The sequence below is a fragment of the Anguilla anguilla genome, chromosome 1 (genome assembly GCF_013347855.1).
Source record: "Anguilla anguilla isolate fAngAng1 chromosome 1, fAngAng1.pri, whole genome shotgun sequence".
Lineage (NCBI taxonomy): Eukaryota > Metazoa > Chordata > Actinopteri > Anguilliformes > Anguillidae > Anguilla > Anguilla anguilla.
In genome coordinates, this window is record NC_049201.1 from 77,022,034 (window position 1) to 77,042,125 (window position 20,092).

General features: G+C 37.9%; 1 protein-coding gene and 1 long non-coding RNA gene across 11 annotated transcripts in view; one reads left to right on the top strand and one right to left on the bottom strand.

Moving 5' to 3' along the window:
- LOC118227633 (nuclear GTPase SLIP-GC-like) overlaps window positions 1-20,092 on the bottom strand; it is a 103,831-nt gene that overhangs the window by 51,250 nt on the left and 32,489 nt on the right. For 5 of the 6 annotated variants that reach the window (XM_035418388.1, XM_035418372.1, XM_035418404.1 and 2 more), the window contains 5 exons: window positions 19,866-19,943; window positions 19,170-19,289; window positions 18,559-18,667; window positions 15,819-16,044; window positions 15,340-15,558 (listed from right to left, as the gene is read on the bottom strand). In XM_035418388.1, the coding sequence (XP_035274279.1) occupies window positions 15,340-15,558; window positions 15,819-16,044; window positions 18,559-18,667; window positions 19,170-19,289; window positions 19,866-19,943 (752 nt within the window). The remainder of the gene's footprint in view (window positions 1-15,339; window positions 15,559-15,818; window positions 16,045-18,558; window positions 18,668-19,169; window positions 19,290-19,865; window positions 19,944-20,092) is intronic. The other variant, XM_035418410.1, reaches the window with a different exon arrangement.
- LOC118227684 lies at window positions 239-1,912 on the top strand. 5 transcript variants are annotated; one of them, XR_004765331.1, is made up of 5 exons: window positions 239-442; window positions 540-598; window positions 878-940; window positions 1,327-1,387; window positions 1,543-1,912. It is a non-coding gene; the product is annotated as an uncharacterized LOC118227684 (long non-coding RNA). The 5 variants fall into 5 exon arrangements; XR_004765333.1 differs by having other exon boundaries at window positions 240-442; window positions 540-584; XR_004765330.1 differs by having other exon boundaries at window positions 251-584.

Consider the following 20,092-nt stretch of genomic DNA (forward strand, 5'->3'; position numbering starts at 1 on the left):
TTCAAGATAAACATTAACTAAAGTCACAGGATCTCCTACCTCCTTCTTCTTAACTCGATCTAATACAGAAAAGTCTACCTCGAGTTCTGGCAACAGCCATGGCAGAACAGGTGATCAGCACACTGCCTAACACTAACATTGGACTTGATTGATAACTCAAGTCCAATGTTAACTGCAAGCTGTTTTATGAGGTGAAGGAAGTCTGACTTCCTCTCCTTACCTATAAACTCCCAAGAATCCTCAAAAAGGCCATGTGGACGCACCAATCAAAAAACATTACTCGCTAGAGCCCGCCTCCCAAGGATTCGCTCCTTTCGTTAACGCCTCAGTAAATTCAACTGGGAACCTGCCATTCACTACTCCTCCTCTTTATCCTTTTTTCATCACGGGGTTCTATTGTCTGTCTCTGCTTCTACTTCATGGAAGTGAAGACAGTCATCAAGTAGGCTAACATTTCTACCAGCTGTGATATCTTAATATTAACATCATGTCATTTAAAAAAATACAAAGTCATTAAACTAAACTATTGTCTTTCACAGTGGAAATCTCAGATTCTGCACGCGGCCCAGTGAACGAAGCTAGTGGTTGGTTTTAAAACGTTAGTTGTGCATGCGCTAACATAACGGTTGCTAATTCATGGGGTTTGAAGCGCTTCGACAGCTGCTAATATAATATTGCTGGTCATAACGTAAGTAGAAGGAGGGAATATACTGGCTTTACCTTTACATATCCTAACGGGTAGGTAGTTAGCTTTAGTTTTAGCCATATGTCGGTAGCAAATGTTTAAGTGGTTGACGAACATCAGCTAGTCTAGGTACTTAGCTTGCTATCGATAAAATCCGTTATTTTTTAATTTATTTTTTAAAATCCGATAAAGATGTGCAGGTACGGTGCTGGCTGCTGACTTTTGAAGGATGCTTCATCATTTCACGGATCTGAAGTGGGTAATACAGTATGATTGTTTTACGTATTCACATGTGAATAAATAACGCTAGCTAGATCAGACTTCAGAGTTGTATAGGCAAAGCTTTTATTAAGTGACATTAATGTAACATCAGAGTAGATAACCGTGCAGTTGTTCATCTTGGGAATCCTGCATGACTCCTATTACCAGAGGTGGGTAACCCAGCTTCGATGAGTTAAAAATGGTCAGTCTTTTTACTCTTTGAAGCCGGGTTACCCACCTCTGCCTATTACGTATCTGCAACTGTGGTTATAACGTAAATTAGGTGTGCGTAGTTGTTTTTTTTAAGTACATCACTTTAAGGTTACGTGTCTTAGCTGCTTGTAATAATCAAATAATTAAATTTTTCACTTGGTCGCCAGCCATTTTACTTACAGTTCAGGAAAGATGCCCAAAGATGTGCAAATAGGCAACTCTAGGAGGGTAAGTATATTTTAATGTAAATCTTATGCATTTTCATTTCTGCATACATAACTGCTTGGAGATTCAACCGACTTACCTGTATTTTGTAAGAGAAAAATATTTCGTATTGTAAGAGAAAAAGTTTTTGTATGTATGTGTATGTGTATGCTGAGCAGACAGGCCCCAAGAGATGAGCAAAACAGGAAGCACAGGATGTGACTGAGACAGAGGATGAAAGGAGACTGTCAAACCGCAACCTTTCCACTAGACCAACTTCACCCATCTGCTTGCTATAAGAATAATTATAACTAGATATAACCGGCTATAAGCTAGATTAAAAAGTGCCCCACTTCGAGTGGAAAATAACTGGGGCATAGTTCAGTTATAGGCTTGCAAAATGTAGAGCACGCCTCTTGTGCATGATGAAAAAGTACTGAGACACTGTATATAAGAAGCTGTCTGTACACACCTAACGTCAGAGAGTTTTGTGAGTACTCTCTCATTCTTTTCTCTGTTTGCAAGCTGAATAAAAGTCCTATGAGTGAACAAAGTGCTGTGACTCTGTTTGATCAGAAACAAAACTTCACCTGTTGGTATGAGGGGAAGGGAAACCGTAATTTCACTGACAATTTACATTTATAAAATGGTTTCTCAGTGAACGAGTGCTCAGTGCCATGTGATGTATATCCAGATATGACTAGTGCAGGATCTGGATTACAGATTAATTATATTTTCTGTTAGGAGAGGTCAGTTCTCCATCTTTGTGGCTTTATGCTGGGGGGGGGGGGTCTGCTGGGAATAGAGCAAAGAGGGTGTTGAGGAAAACCTTATCGCTGTTTCCTCAGTAGAAGCGAATTCCAATTGAATTAGGCTAAAACTCACTCAACACTGAAAGCAAGGATACATTCAAATCATAAGCGCTTTAATACAGAGTCTGTAGGAGCACAAAGAGAGCATGTGTGGACAGACGGGTTCCCCAGCATACCGCTATGAACTCAACATAACAAAGAAATTGCACGCTTTTTATAGGGAATCTTATCTTTTAGGTTCTGTACTTGGTTGCATGCCACACGTATGTTTCTCCTGCAGAAAAACATTTCCCAGAAATTACCTCTTCCTCATTAACACAAAGATACTTTTTCCCCAGCAACCTTGACATTTTAGTTTGCTAGCATAACTAAGATAAGACACCGGGCCCAGTTAGTCCGCAGCATGAGAGAGAGAAAGTGGGAAAGGCGGGCACATCTCCTGTTCATGGAACTGTCCTGAATCGTAACAATTGCCGAGAGTATTTCAAAGCACAGGTCATTGTCTCATGCTGGAGATTAAATCATTTTAACAAAGAGCATGTTCTCTTCTCACACGAAGGTAAGAATATGTATCTGTACACCAGATCCCTTGGCCCTGTAATATCTGCCCATGGCTTGTCCTATCATTCCTATGCCGACGACACGCAACTCTTTCTCTCCTTCTCCCCATCGGACACACAGGTCCCCGCCCGCATCTCCGCTTGCCTGAGGGACATACAGAGCTGGATGGACAATCACCACCTGAAGCTCAACCCGGGAAAGACGGAGCTAATCTTTATTCCTGCTCTATCCTCTCCCCTCCTCGACTTTTCCATTTCCTTAGGGGACACCGTAGTGACATCATCACCCTGCGCCAAGAATCTCGGAGTGATGATGGACAACAGGCTGTCCCTCTCCAACAACATTGCAGCAGTAACCCGGGCATGCAGATTTTTCCTATACAACATCCGCAGAATCCGCCCCTTTCTCACCACCTACTCAACCCAGCTCCTGGTCCAAGCAATGGTTCTATCCCGCCTGGACTACTGCAACTCTCTTCTGGCTGGACTACCGGCATCTGCCACCAGACCCCTGCAGCTCATTCAGAATGCTGCGGCTCGTCTGGTCTTCAACCTCCCCAGACACTCCCACGTAACTCCCCTGCTCACTACCCTCCACTGGCTGCCTGTTATAGCTCGCATCAAATTCAAAACATTGGTTCTAGCATACCAGGCAGTCAAGGGATCAGCCCCAGCATACCTTCAAAAGATATTCAAACCCTACATGCCAGCCAGATCCCTCCGTTCTGCTACCTCAGGACGCCTAGCACCTCCCCCTCTTCGCACCTGCACTTCCAGAACACGTCTCCTCTCTGTTCTGGCCCCACGATGGTGGAATGACCTCCCTGTGGAGGTCAGAACAGCTGAGACTGTGACCCATTTCAAACGACGACTGAAGACCCACCTCTTCAGGCTGCACCTCTCCCCATCCCTTCCCCCCCTGTAAATGACTAAACTTAGGGTTGTAACTAGGCAGCTGTTTAATAGGTGACTTAGTTGATGCGCCAGTCTTAACGACTACTTGTATTTTTATTTATTTTTATTTTTCCATAGATTGCGTTGTTGCCGTTCTCGTTGTTAGTGTTAATCAGTTTAACCACCAGGGTCCAGGTTGAACTATGCGGTTGTTCCCTGTACTTGGACCGGTACTTCTCTCTAGGGGTTTCGTCATACTTGTTCCTGGTTATGGTTATACACTTTGTTGTACGTCGCTCTGGATAAGAGCGTCTGCCAAATGCCTGTAATGTAATGTAATGTAATGGAGTTAGTCATTACACATGAAAACTGTTAAAAGAATACATTTCTAATCACTTATATGTTAGAGTATATAATGTAAAACAATGATTAAACTGGATATTCTTCTACAAGGGTTTTGTCTGGACTGGGAATATCAGGGCTCGTAAACAGGGACTAACACAGGAAATATAGCTAACTGTTCCTGCCATACTGTCTGTAATATTACATGTCCTTTAGCCTCATTAGAAAACTTCCATCCATGCTGCTTATTAAATGCTCTGGTTGGTAACAGGTGTTTTCGGCACTATATTAATGTGCCAAACTCTTATTGCTACAGTATTGTACTTGGTAATGCACCTCAATTCATTTTCAGGTGATGAACCAAATTGGAATGTTTTGCTTTCAGCTCTTGATGCAGTTAACATGTCCTAACAGGAAATTAATTACTGTTCATTTGTATTGAGAACTTGAAAAGCTGATAATTGTCAGAACACTGCGACGGATGTTAAAAGTTGTCTCAAAAACATGTTCAAACATAAATGAAGAAGCAGATTAGAACAGTTCCTCCTGATATGATCGTGGTTATGAAACTACATGAAGTTTTTTTAAAGTTCTTTAACCGAAAGGTCGCAGGTTCGATTCCCGGGTAGGACACTGCCATTGTACCCTTGAGCAAGGTACTTAACTGAAATTGCTTCAGTATATATCCTGCTGTATAAATGGATACAATGTAAAATGCTATATAAAAAGTTGTGTAAGTAGCTCTGGATAAGAGCGTCTGGTAAATGCCTGTAATGTAATGTAATGTAATGTAAAAAAGCAATTCTTTTGAATATGGCTTATAGATTTATGGTGAAAATGTGCAAATAGGGATATGCAGTTCTGCTCTCAAAATGTAATGCTTTCCATGAACTTCCTGACAGTGTTATAACATGAGTCACATGAAGGCCTCAATTCAAACAAATGAACAGCTTTGCTTCTTTCTCAGTTTTTGAATCCATTCAAAGACTTCAGCAGAGTCAGAACATAATGAGAAATAAGACAAAATGTATTAATAAACACCACCCAGAACTTTGGTTGGTCATTAAATTGTTTGTTGGTCAATGTAGCACGTTTGATTAATTAAAGATAACCTTGTTTTAAGAAACAGAATTGTAGGAAACTAATCTGAAGGAAAGGATAAGAAACGTTTGCAATTCTCCAAATAAATCAAAGTCTATCCTGAGCTGAGAAAAGGCACACTTTATTAAAGAAGACAGAAAAAAAGGAAGAGAAATAACAGTGTTGGGAGAAGCAACATCAGTTGTATAACATTCAGTGAAGATTCTAAAGACTTCTTGGTGTGGATTAAGTCTTTACACAAGTGCATGAGATAGATAAGTTACACAACTTTGCCCAAGGGATTGATTAGAGTAGTCCGGAGAGGGAAAGTTTCCCTGTTGCCAAGCAACCCAAGCTTGTGGCCAGGCAACATGGGCTCCTGACCTAACTGGGTCTGGGATGCCGCAGAGAGAATTGGATATGTTTGTGACATCAGGCGTCTCCCTCCCCGCCTACTGTCAGTCCCAGAACAAACTTTCTTTGTACATTCAACATGCCCTGGCTTCCCTAAATTAGAAGTGAATCAAACTGAATTTAGCTATTTTAAAGATTGAAGTGATTCAACTGGCAAACAACAAATCACACACAGTACAGAATAATTCCCTTCTTATACTGGGTGCATTCTACTTTATGGATGATAATTGATATGATTATATAATGCAAAAAATTACTGAATGGAAAAAGTAAACACACAATATTATGGTTATACCCCCAAGAGCCTCAATTTCCCACTACAAATCCCACACAAAGACGTCATCACACTGAAATATTATTATTAGCCTATATTGTCATACACCAAACTAAACTATTATTTTTTAACTACTTTTATTAAGCCGCCACTTAAAATAAGAAGTGCAGAAAATCATTTCTCTGTTTAAATGACTAAAAACTTCATAGGTTGACCGCAGAAGAAATGAATATGAAACAGTTTAAGGAACATTGTGCTTTGCTGTACTGAACTGAACTGATGAGTTCACTTGACTGTAGTTATTCAACACAAACAGCATTGGTTCTGTGTGTTCATTTCAGACCACTTTTCCCCCAAACTCAGAGATGGAAATTTGTGACCTTGTAGCACAGCAAAGCAGTGAATGAATTAAAAGAGCACACACATCCCTCCTCCCCCTGCACCTGTCATTTATTGTCTTTAGAATTGCGAGTAGAATCAAGTAGGTAACTTAAGTAAGTAACTAGCTAGCAAGATAAGCACTTGGCACTAAAATGAATAGCTATGGTTATATATGTAGCTATACATACTGTACTTGACATAGGAGTAAAATATTTAAAGAGGGCAAGTTAAACTGTCAAATCTCTCAACTGACCAAATGTCAAAATTCAGTATTCAGTATTGAACTGTCATTAAAATTTATTAAAGGAAACCCTGTTGATTTATAAAATTCTTGCTTAGTTTTGAAAGCTGAATGAACAATTAGTCAATCCCAGTGGAGTGGTGGATTAATGCTGATTCTTCAGGGAATATCTGTACACACATGTTGACAAGCAAAATAGTCATCAGTGTCTGTTAAAATGCATGTTTCACAGCACCCTCATTGTTTGGGTATAGGGTTGCAAAAGTTCATTCATTTTGTTAATTCCCATATATTCCCATTAATTCCCAAAGAAAGTTTCCACCCTGAATATTCATGAAATTTTGCAACCTTATTTGGATGAGACAGGTTGCCATGGTGATCTCAGCTGGATCCATCATCCACTTTCAGTGACTTAAAATATCTTGAGGCCTAAAGAGTCACAGCTTCGCTTCATTGTCTCCATTTCTTCTGAAACATCTGGAATGAAGAACAAATCACATCGTTTGAGATACATGCTGGCAGATATGCCTTTCTAAACAAACCACAGCACATACGACAGCTACTGTAGGTCTTTACATGACCAGAGATTTTCGTGCACATAGGTGGGCTATTGACCAGGGTGACTGCCATGTAGGACACTACAACCTTAGACCTGTGAAAATTAACTAACCTGTATTTCCTGACAAAATAAGCCTCCTGAAGTTTCGTACAGCAAGTCAAAAAACAGCATTGGTCAGCGGGATGGTCTTGGACTGTTTGAATCTTTTGTGTGGTGATGTTGGTCCACAAAAATGTGTATGTTATGGGAACACACAGTTCCAAACGGGAACCAGACTTGGGCCCTGTTTCCGATAACGACGGAACTTAAACTTTTAAGATGGTTCTTACGATACATTGCAGCTAATGTACACAATTTAAACAAGCATTTCTCAAAACACCTTCTTGTTGTTACCTTTTGCTTACAAATATTGCACCAAATTGTTGAGTGAAGGAAATGTAATATTTAATATTATATATTCATTTAATGTCACCTAACAAACAATTTTGGTATATTTTGTGCTTTCCCTTGTCTGCATTGGTTGAGCACTGTCTGCTTTTTTGTTAACAGATATTACACCAACAAACATAGTATGTTTATCTAGCGGAAATCTTAGCAATTAGCATTCATCCATAAGAAAACAAGCTTGTTTTCCGGGGACATTGTCAAAGTAAATGATGGGAGTTGAACAATCGAGTATGAAAGGTGTCAGACATAGAAAACTTACTGACACATAAACATCACACAGAGAAGAAAGCTTAATCAATGAATCAGTATCCTGCAACATGGAACTGGAATATTTCCACATTATATTTATCAGATATGATAATCAAGGAGCGACCGCATGGCCCAGCCACCTCTCAACCCAAAGATGCACCAGGAGGGCCGGAATAATTAGGACATATCGTAATCTGCTGGTTCAGTATACGGTGTACAGAGTGTCCTTTGACATCCTCCTGCAGTCTAAAAGTGGTTTCCACTGGTTACCTGGGAGGCCAGTGAGGTCTTCTGGGATCTGGTTTAGAGCCAGCCTCAAGGAGGTTGTCATCTGTGTCTTAATTTCTGTCACAAGGTATTTCTATAGAGTAATGATTGAAAACAAATATTTAATAGTTTTCTGTGAAGTGATTTTGTATAAAAGTAGTAAATCTTAGCTAAAACAATTTTTAAAATTCATTTTTTCTACTGTGAAAAAAAGCACATTTTCAGGCAAACCACAGCACATTTTAAACAGAAAAACATGTAACATTTACTAGATTGCAGTAATCTTCAAGATAATTTCTATCAAGAGAATACAGACCTGCAGATCACTGAACTCAACCAGCATTTTCTTCAGGGACTCACGGAACATGCCTATTTCTGATTTCACAATTGCACTTTCCAGTTTCTCTTGTAACTTCAATAAAGCATCTTTTCCGTGGATAGCAGCGCATTCTGAAAATATGTGACACATTCATGCATTCATTTCTATTAATAAAGGAATTTAACATGTTGCTATAGATGAAAAATGGATTTCTTAATTCCCAAATTTCTACTATTGAGTGGTTAACCTTGATATGTTGGCATCATGGTGTCACGGATTGAATCACTGACGGAATTGTAGATCAGCTTCTTTCTCTTTAGGATTTGCTTTTCCAAATTCTTGTGCAATTTCCTTTGCTAGATGATACAAAAGGGAAGAATTATCAGTTAACTTGTGAATCGTAAAAAAAGAGACTGCATATCTACAGTAGAAGAGGCTTTAAAAGGGGTTCTTTCTCACCTCTGTTCTAATGTACACCATACGCAGGTATTTTTCTTTATTCTTTGTTCTGTTATAAATCAGGTCATCTTCTTTGATGAAGTTCTCTTGAAAACTTGCAAACTTCCCATTGATTGATGTTCTTGAACCTCCAGTACTTGAGAGACAATTTAAAATGATTTCTTGGTGTTACTTGCAAGTGATACTTTAGACATATCAAACAGAGAAATTTGGTGGTATGTTCTGCTAATAAATACGTTTTCCATGTATCAATGCACCCCTTGGTCTGTTGTTGAACCCTGACTGCTGATTATAACTGACAGCCTAAGAGGGCGTTTCCCATGAAGAGTGGGCTATTAGTCAGCAGGGTTGTCCCTGTGTGATCACCCAAGCAACTCCTGGTTAATTGGGAATCTGGGGCCGGTTGAACCAGCTGTGCACGAGTAAATAAATAAGCCTAGCTATAACATTAATCTCTACTAAGTTACAATTTATGTAACTGATCCTATGAACTATGAGCCTCGTCCTCTCCAACATCCTGGACATAACTAGGTTGAAAATATGACTGCAAACCTCTTAGTTTGGTAGAGAAAGGCACTAGTTTCTCCATTATAGTTTATGGGGAAATTAAGAGGTATGTTGCACTGAATGTCATGTTGGTTGCTGAAACTTTAGCAATAGAAGCAAGCAGTAGCATCCGCTCTATTTCATACATCAGCGTAATTTCGTGAGACTGTACATTACTTCACAAAGAGCTTATGCCCTACTAAGTTTTGTGTTAAGGACAAGTGGTACAACCAAATTTAGTAGCTGCCTAGTTGTAAACTAACTAGTAGCTAGTAATCCTGTAGTGTGAACTTTACGTTCCAACTTAAGGGAGAACTTACGAAAAGCTGATGCAACTCTACCCTGCAGTCTAAAGCCACTTTCAAATGACAAGCATCAAACATTGCATTCAATGGCAAGTAATGCGGTGACAATGCAATAAGAAAAATCAAGTGCTGCCAGCTGTTGAAACTTGGTGTCATCCATCCAGTAAGGCCATTGTTTCAGAAAACTGTTACAAACCCTGATAAGCAGTAGGTTCTCTGCTGTATTAGGCTAAATTGTGAACTCGCTTTGTGAAACCGAAAATCCTGGGCTTACCCCAACATGTTCTTCCATGTTTACCTCTGCCTGCTTCATACAAAGCTGTGATGTGATTGGACGCACTACGCAAGGTCAGCTTCAAACAAAAGCAAAGTTCAGTACAATTTGAATGTTGAAGACTGCAATTTCTTTCGAGCTGTGCACTACACCAGGCTTAGCTTTGCTGCCAAGTCAGACATGTCTAGCTGTTTAATGCTTGTCGTGTGAAAACAGCTTAACTGCTAAACAAAGTGCACAGCTATGATGCACTGGCTGCGCAGCTTGTTAGCTGGACTGTAGAGTGAAGAGAAACAGTCTCTGACAGCATGGACTTGGTGTGCATGGTGGGCAGTGCCCAAAATGGAAGAGGAAATATATATGGAAGAGGACCATAATATTGGTCGCAAAAAGGAAAATTCAAGATTCGAACACTCACCGAAACATTGCCAGAAAGACATCATTCATCCGTTTGTACATGGGTTCTGACAGAGTGTAGTTCAGATCAACTACCACTCCTTTGCCAGATCGGTAATAGCCATCATTTTTACACAAGGCTTTGAGGGTCTTGTAGTGGCCTCTGTTATTACACCATTTCTGTACAAAAACCAAAATACAAATGAAAAATCACTATGGAAAGATTTATGCAACAGCCACCCCTTTTTCACCATACAAGCTGCTTTGAAGTTACATGAGGTTTACAAGAGACTGCAGTTGAGTAAGAGTATTTGCCAGCACATTTTTAAATGTTTAGTAAAAACATCATTGTAAAATCTGAAATTTTATTTTATTTTTTTGCATCTTTCAATAGTACTTGCCAGTGTATAAGTGTTGTCCTTAACCGCATCCACCCCCACGTTCATTGACAAATAAAAATTCACATTGAATGCCACAACTATTCTCAGCCAGCTGTGCAGGTGCATATACTGTGAGAGGAAAAGTGGAAATTGGACTTTGGCAGAAAAAATGCCAGTCCTCTTGATGGCTTTGGCTGGTTGTCCATTGGGCCATCAGTTGTCAGACTTCAATTGCCCAGAGCCAGCAAGTGGTTGTCCGGGCAAACAATTTGTAAACACCAGGGTGGTATATTTTCTAAGGATTTTGCATTGTTTATTGAAACATATTTTTGTTCTGAATAGAGGCATCAACTCATTTTTTGACCTATTCAAGTTAACCAAGTCAAAGCCTATTTATGACACGGCAATATGTGGCCATATTTCATGGCATTGAACTGGGCAGCTACTGTCTTGAAACTGAAAATTTTAATTGTTTATTTCACCTGAAGATTGAGGCTCTATAAATTTGTATTTATTTATTTATTTATTCATTCATTCATTCATTCATTGCTGGCTACAATGTTAGGAAGGCTCTCAATTTCCCTGACTTCAATCAATTCTTTTCGACATTTAACCTTTTCCCGAGAAAAACTGGCAGTTTCCAGCTAAAACAAACTCACTGGTTCCAGCACTCTCTCTTTGGCGTTCCTCAGGCAGTGTTTCTCTGCTTCCTCTGCTCCCATCACCAGACTTTCCTGGAGTTTTGTGTGACCTGTGCTCAGAACTGAATTCAGTGTAGTGCAAGTCTTATCCAGGTCCTTTTCAAGTCGCCTAAACTCCTGGGAATTTGAAGTCTGAGCCTGAAAAGGGGCAGTACTTACTCTCACATAAAGTGTAATTTCTGATTTTAAAGTGAAATATTACTTAATCCTGCATATTTAAATGAAATCACCACCCAAACATTGACATTCTGTTGATAGCTAGATTAGAAAACATTTGCTGTTTATATTTAAACTATTTTCAATTTTGTGAAATGGTGTACTAAAGTCACGGAAGCTGTGAAACTAGTTATCTGGATTTAGAATTTAGACGCTAGCTGGCTGTATGCCAGAATTCACGCAGACTGTCTTTAATGTTCCATTTCGGACACAGCAGCTATATGAAACACAGTCAGCAATAAAATCATATGTGTTTTTAGTTCTTTATCATAGTATTTAATTTTTATAAATATGTTAAAATATATATCTTGATGGAGTAAAAACACACCTTTGCACTGAGGGCATCCTTTGAAAAGTGAAGAAATGAAATGATTCCAGAAACCTCAGATACATAATCTTTCACTTCCTTCACGGAATGGGAGACATACAGTTTCTTGATGTGCTCCATCAGCAATGGCAATTCTACATAAATATTAGAAAAAACAGCTGGTTAGCACTTAAACCATTTATTTTATCTTCACATTGTGATTAAATATATATGCCTATGTTAATTTGTTTTATTTTATTTATTTTTTTTACCTGTTTCGTTGCGATCCAGAACAGCTGACTTATTTTGTGCAATTCTCATGAATTGTCGTGAACTCACAGTGTACACATCAAAAAAGCCATCTGAATTCCCTTCATCACCAAGCAGAAATTTCTGTAATCAAATATTATAATTGTTAATCATACATAATTGTTTAAGGTGGTTGTGGTCTGTTATGTGCAGTGTTGAGGAAGCTGCTCTGAAAATGTAGTTAATTAAGCTACCAATTACTTGATACCGGAAGTAGTTAAGCAACAGTGCAGCTAGGGATGAGCCGATATGAACATTTCTTGTGATATGATTTTGATTATTTCAGGCGAAACATCGGCCGATACTGACGTCGATACCGGTAGTTTTGTGCTTCTGTTTTGATAAATTTTATATTCAACTGTTTAAAATCTTGCCATTCTACTGTAAAAATACAATTTTAATTACTGAACTTTAAAGTAATGCAACAAAGTTAGACATTTATTTTTATGACATTTCTTCACATTCATCCAAGTTAAAATGCATTCCTCCAACTGAAACTGTATTCCTGAAAAAATGTCAAATAAAGAGCATTCCTCCAACTGCAAAATGAATTTCTGAATATCGGTGTTTCCCTTAAAATTTTCAGATCTGGTGGTATGCACCGAAAAACACTCAAACAGATGCAGCACGTAGGGTTGCAACTTGGCATGGTCAGATGGTGTGGCAGGCAGTCTGTGATTTATATTTGCTTTCAAATTTATGCTTGCTCTGCATATTCATGACTTAAAAGAAAAAGATCACTAGGAGAGTATAACGTAATCCTCTGCATTTATTACATTAAAAAAGCTGTTAAACCTGTGCCACATTATAATTAAAACACATTACGATTGCATACAGAGCATCTTTAACAATATTACAAACTTCAGTGACAAAGAATTTTTTTTTGAATAATCAATAACAATATATTAGATTAAATTAATTTACATTAGATTAAAGTGCCAGGGATTTGTGGGGTCAAATATTACTGAAGCATTGCTACTGGAGGTAAAAATAGGGACACGCCTGGTATTTGCTATTTTTACCAAGGTTTTATGCATTTGTGCATTAATGTTAAGATTCTTCTGACTGTTTGCAAACCATTATCACATCATGAATAAAGGGATAAAAGCTTAATTCATATTTGATTGGCCATCCCCACATATGAAAAAACATGAATTATGTAATCTAAGCACGATGCCAGATGTTGTCTAAGGCTACTATTTTTATGCCCAGAACCTCTCTAGATAACATAAATATTAATTCTTAAGTTAATAGTTTATTTTAGCTACATGTTTTTTCAAGTTGATTTCAGAGGAGAAACTATCAAGATAAGTTCTCATGAACTTACATTGTTCAATTTTCTTAACAAATTACCAAGAATTAGCTAACCAGACACATTTCTGGCACTTGCTTGTTTCATGAATCCAAAGCCATAAACTAACCAAACTACAGCGACTGGCTAAAACCTAAAACAGCCCATTCCTTTGCCTAAATTGCACAAACAATCACGCCCCAAATGACACGTTTCCTTTTTGAAAACGATACCAAACCTGCCTTGAATTACTAAATAAGTTTACAGCCAACTTGTGCTGAGCAATTAACCAACATGTTTTTCGGTGTTTAAACAATTAATCGATCAACGTCATTTTGATTGTTTGAAAGTCTTAATTCGGTGGATGAATGGTGTTTTTCTCCAAGCTTGGTGTGGTAGTTTTTTAAGTTGTAGTTTTTTTAGGCAGCTACTCACTTGAAAGGTATACACACCTGAAATTCACATTTTTAAAAACCAAAGTCATACTGTAGTTTATGCAAGTGGTTTGCTGGAATATGCAGTCACAGCATTGGAGCCTTTGAAAATAGATTTAAAACTCTTTTTTAGACGTTAGTATTTAACATTTCAATAAAACAAATTCAAAAAGAATTTCAAATGTCATTATTTCATGGTACGTTCACTTGGTCCACTTGGACGTTCACTTGGTCCAAAAAAAATAAAATAAAATAAAATAATAATCAAAAACCGTGATGAATTCCCAAAACCGAATCAAAATCGAACCAAAATAAAAAACACTTTCCTCTAAATGTTGTAATTATCTAGCAATTTTGGATGACATTCCCAAAACTTTTTGATTATTTTATTGCCATTAGTTTATGGCTATTTTTGTATTTGTGGAAGCAAGATGAAAAGCAAATCTGAGTTAAAGCTATGACACTAAAACTCACCTTGGTTTTCTGTTTCAAGAGTGCACTGACTTCCTCTTTAAATCTCTTATTACGGAACAGTATACATGCTTGTTGTTCTCTTCTTTCATAATCAGGATCCTGAAAAATATGTATTAATGTTAAATGTCAAATATTAAATATTTCCCATGAAGTATTCAATAGTTATAACCTCTACTTACCTTAGAATCACCTTCTATTTCAAGATCCTGATTTGTGACGTGAAAATTCCTGGCATAATTAGAAAAGTCATTCAAAATTAAAAACATAATAGGTCTGTTTACAGGTGTAGTAAATATTTCTAAAAGAGTTAATAATGTAGCAGCTAACTCTTTGATCTCCTCGGGTTCGATGATATCTGTTTTGGTGCAGATGAAGGTGATATTGTGACACTCTCCTCCTCCAGCAACATTTCTCAGTGATTCATCAAAGATCTCGTCAGCAACTTTCTCAGACAGGGCACGGTTCATGTCATTCACAATCCAGACAGAGGAGCACTGGCTGAGACACTGTGGGATTTAAATGGAGAAACTAAGTTTCAGCATTGCCCTTGGATAGGGGAACCGGTCGGCTGGACTGAATGTGCTCGTATCTCCCCCTCTAAACTGACTCAGTGCACGGTCGATGGTATGGGCTCTTGAATCAAAATAAACAGAATTAATCCAACAACAAATTAAAGCATGAAGCACTGACAGTACCTCCTTCCACATCTCACTTCTGTGTTTACTGACATCTCCAGCCCCAGGCAGGTCCACCAGCACAATCCCCTCCAGTAGAGCTGGAGACTGTGGCAAGGAGATGGTGACTTGCTTCACAAGAGGCCAGAACTGCTGCTCTGCTTTCTTATTACTCCGAATGTAGCATACAATGCTTCGAGACAGTTCTTGGGCCTGCAGAGAGGTTTTAGGAGCATGAATATTCATTAAAATCCACTGAAATATATTATTTTTATATAAAGAGGTGAAATCAAAATATGCAGATATCCTGTGATAATATGAACTTATCCTTCCCTCTGAGATGAAGAAGTGTTACTGTACATAAGACTCACAGTGTCAAAATTCAGAGTCCTTGTGCCAGTCCCCCGAATCTTTGAAAACTCTTTGGCCCCCACCAATTCACTGCAACTTTTCTTCAGTCCCTCTTCTCCATAAATGGCTGTGATCTTTTCTCTTGCTACTTTTATCATTTCATCATCTTCTGCAGTATTTTGTTGGCCATTGTCTTTTTCAAGTAATTCCACCAGGAATTGTAGTTCTGATTTCCAGTCCTGAAATAATCATTTCTTAATTATCAACCTGGATTAGCATTCTGTCTAGTAGAGATGTTCTATGCACTCTGTTTTATGTATTCTATAAGACTACATAAAACATAATGCTGTTGATTTGTTTACAGAAGCTATTCATGGTTGAGTTTCTATATTAGCCTTCATGTTAATTCTGTTAATTCTATTTCTTTATGTTTTGTGACTGGACTGTATGAGGATTGCAGCGCTATAATTAATTTCCTGTTTTGTGTTCATCTGCTTACCTCTGGGCTGATGAATTCAATATCAGCTTTGTATTTGCTGGAATCTGTATTGGCTTGCAATTGCACAAAAATTGAAGTGAAGGCTTGCATGCTTCCTGAAGGCAGAAGCTGGTTTTCATTTACAATTGCGTTGATCAGTGAGCTCTTCCCTGCTCCCGTCTTCCCAAACAGTCCAATGTAAATTTTCTCTTTTTGGTCGTATCTTTTAAAATCTGAGATCTTCTTTCTGCAGTGTAAGGACAAAGTTCTTCATTGGACAGATACAATAACTTTGGGCCCAATGAACATTACTTGTGTTTACAAAAAGTACTGAATTTACAGACAGCATTTGCACAACTACATGTAATCTACCTTTACTTGCCTAAAAGGCTAAAAAAAATGAAGGAATTAAGTGGCAGCCAAACCACTGCCACACGTGAGCATGTCAGAGATTTGTTAAGATTCTTATACTAAAGATAGGTGATTCAAAAAAACGAAATAATGTATCGTTGGCATTGACAAGGAGCAGTAACAACCTAACAAGTTCAAAACTTGTGCTGTTCATTCATTGCAATTAAATTGACTTCATGTTTTGAACTAGTCTTTTTTTAAAAATTGTTTACACATGTAATGAGTTCCAGATTAAAGTATAAATTGTTAGGGGGGCAGCTGAATGGCTCATTCAGTTAAGGCGCCGCACCACACTGTGATGCATGGATGGCCCTCACTGCCTTGGATAGAATCTGGACTGTGCCAGTGCTGACAGTGCTCCATAACGTTTGCATAGCAATTGTATTGGACGGACCATGGTTCAGTCAGTTCACGGTCCATGTTTCATCACTATCTACTGTGTGATGGAAAAGTATTTCTGATTTTCTGATTATTGCACATTTTTCCACACTGAATGGTTTCAGACTCATACAATATGTGATATTAGACAAAAGGAAACTAAGTAAACACAAAGCACATGTTTAAAATTACTTCATTGATTTACTGAAAAAAGTTATCAAATACCCATATCAGCCCTGTGAAAAAGTAATTGGCCACTAAATTTCTCAATCAACCATTTAACCAAATTAATTGATAGTTCAGCTGATTGAACACAGGCAGGCTTGACTGCAGCCAGCCCTGTTGAATCTAAACCTCACTCATATGAAACCTTAAAGGAGTACCATGGTGATTTTCACACTTTCTCTGTTTTATGTGCTATTTGCACAAGAGGCATTGAAGAAACACAATGAGCAAAGTATTAAATATGTCCGTTCTGTATTTTTGGAGAAATATGCGTTTTAAATTCATCGTCCCATTTTCAACCGGTTGAGAAAGTTGTCATTTTTCTACGTCACGAATACAGTAACCACTCCTATTTCCACGCCCCGTAAAGAAATCTGACAGGACACACCGTCCTGCTGTTCAGACAATGCAAATATTTGACTAACGTTAGGTTCACTTAAATTAGAGTTCCTTTAGATTATTTCTGGTTATATTCATTTAGCTAGCTAGCTAATGTTAGCTAGCTAGGAGGTTTGCTTTCATAAGGCAATGTTATCGATAACGTTAGCTTGCTAGTTCGCTTTTATGAGGACGTTATAGTTGTGCTTTTATCTTAACTTGGCTAGCTAGATAGCAAAAATTGTAACTGGATATAAGTCAACGTCCTTACCTTAGCTATCTATCGATACTTGATATACTACTAAGCTAGCTAGCTTGTGAAAATTCAGTCTCCCAAAGAGAGCGTATCATGGGGGTAGCTATGGTAACGGGGAACGGTCTGTCAATCATAGCTAACTGACAGTTCTCATTACCACGCCCAGACGGTTCGGGTGAATTTTTATAGTGGGAAATTTAGGCTTAGAAAAATACGTTTTAAAGTACATTGAAATGACTGAAGAATAAAAAAATTATGCACATTTGTTTTGTTGTTGCCTGAAGACAACTGGGAAGTGTCACGTTCAACCACCATGGTACTCCTTTAAAATCAGAGTGAAGTAGTCACCACAAAGTTCCTACAAGCACACTATGCCACGATCAATCGAAATTTCAGAAGAGATGAGAAAAAAGTTTGTGAAATATATCAGTCTGGAAATGGTTACAAAGCCATTTATCTCCAAATGAAGAACACTTGACAGAGTGGTGAAGAGAATGATCCAAAACAGAAAAAAGTCCATATTTGAATAGCTGAAAAGAAACAAAATTAAAATTTTGGAGTGGCCTATTCAAAGTCCTGACTTGAACCCAGTAGAAATGCTGTGGCAGGACCTGAAACACACAGTTCATACTCAAAAACCAACTATTTGTCTGGATTAAAGCAGTTCTGCAAAGAGGAGTCATTAAGGTTAAGGGGCAATTACTTTTTCATGTGGGTGTTTGAAAACCTTTTTCATTAAATTAATGAAATAATATAAAAAACTGTGTTTACTCAGGTTCCTCTTGTGTAATATTATATTTGTCTAAAGATTTAAGACCATTCAGTGTAATAGTCTGATAAATATGCAATAATAGAGGAAATCAGGAAGGCAGCAAATATTTTTCACAGACCATGGACTGCATAGTAAGTTGCCTATGAAAGGTTTTCCTCTGACTCTAATCTGAGTTTAGCTGTTGTCTCGTGAAAAGAAGTAACTGGTGACACCATCTGCGGTTGCAGGTAATTGGATATTTGGGTGGTAATTAGACAGTACATTGCCTGCTGAATTTATCTATAAAAAAGTAAATTAACACATAAAGGTATACATTGTTTTATAACACAAGAACTTTTTACTTTAGGTCTTCCAGAAATTGCATGCTCTGTTCCTCTCTGCAGGTAACATCTTTGAGTTTGGCATAAACCTCAGATATGGTTTGTTTTCCATCTTCTAATGCATCTTTGCCTGTTAAGATAAAGTGGGAATCACAGCGAAAAACACACATTATACAGCTGAATTTTACAGATAAACAGAAAAACAGTGAAGGGTTCTAGTGGCTCTGTATAGGATATAGGCTACATTTTGCTGCCATGGGTTGGTAAATGTTTTGAAATGGACAAATTAGAACTAGATTACAGATTTCCCAATGTTTTTTATTTAATCTCTTATTTAAACTCCAATATGAACAGGAACTTAATGTATTTCAGATTTTTTTACAATTTGTATTATTTGTAAAAAATAACACCAATGACACATTCAAAAAAATGTGGGTTTCTCTAAAAAAGCCTGTGAAAAATGAAATGTTTGGCACATGTAAGTTTTTAAAAATCCAATTTCCGTATATGGTCGTTTTTTGATCTAGCCTTGAATCTTATAGAATTAGCACTAATATAAGATATAAAGGCTGCCAATAGTTGAGTTCAATATGAGATACTGTAGATTATAAGAGAAAAGGTGAGACACTCACATTTTAAGAGAAGTTCTTCCGTCTCATATGAAAACACAGGGTGTCCTTTATTTTTCAGCTTTCTCCTCTTGGATTTCAGATCATCATTCCCACCGAGCTTTCGTTTACCTTTCTGAGGAGCTGGAAAAGTATGTGTGTTTGGAGGGGTGAATGAAAACGAGAATGTTTGTGTGTTTATGAAACTGACTTCTGAGTTTCATAACTCCTTACACATATATTCGCATAAACTAGTGGTGGGCACTGCAAGCACTTGTCACACTTGTAAGCATTTACAGAAATGAATTTACAATATATTAGCAGGCTCCAAAGAATTCAAGACTCTATAAACACAGGAAACAGTTTTCCCAGTATTCATTGTGAAAATTGGAACATGTTTTTGTTGTTTCAGTGTGGTTCTCATTCCCCCACCCCAAACTTCCCTTCTTTACAGTGCTTTAGTGGAACGTGCTCATCAGGGGTAAACATGCCAAAGCCTTAATCTTAAGTCTTATTGACAGCAGCATATACTGCCCTAGCTATGTGATTCAGTAGGTTCATGTTTCACTGCAGTTTACCAGTTTTAAACCATGAATTTTTGAACAGCTGAAAAGATTTGATTTTCTGAATGAGTCTGGTAACATTTCAAGCAATCTGTATTATTTTGTGTCTTGTAATGTTACATTTATATCCTGTTCAAATGCCCCCAACTTCACTCACACTTCATGGATTCTTCCGCTTGTCTGTCAGCTGGTCCCATTGATCTTTCATCACTGTCACCCAATTGCTGCTGTCTTGCTTTAAGAGAACATTGAAAGCTTTATGTCAGGATATTGAAATAAAATATTTTTTTCATGGTAATATCAGTTTGTTCATGCCACTGCTGTGAATTTGCTGTTTCACAACTGCTTGATATTTTTCTGTCCATGCTGAATTCTTAACTGGCG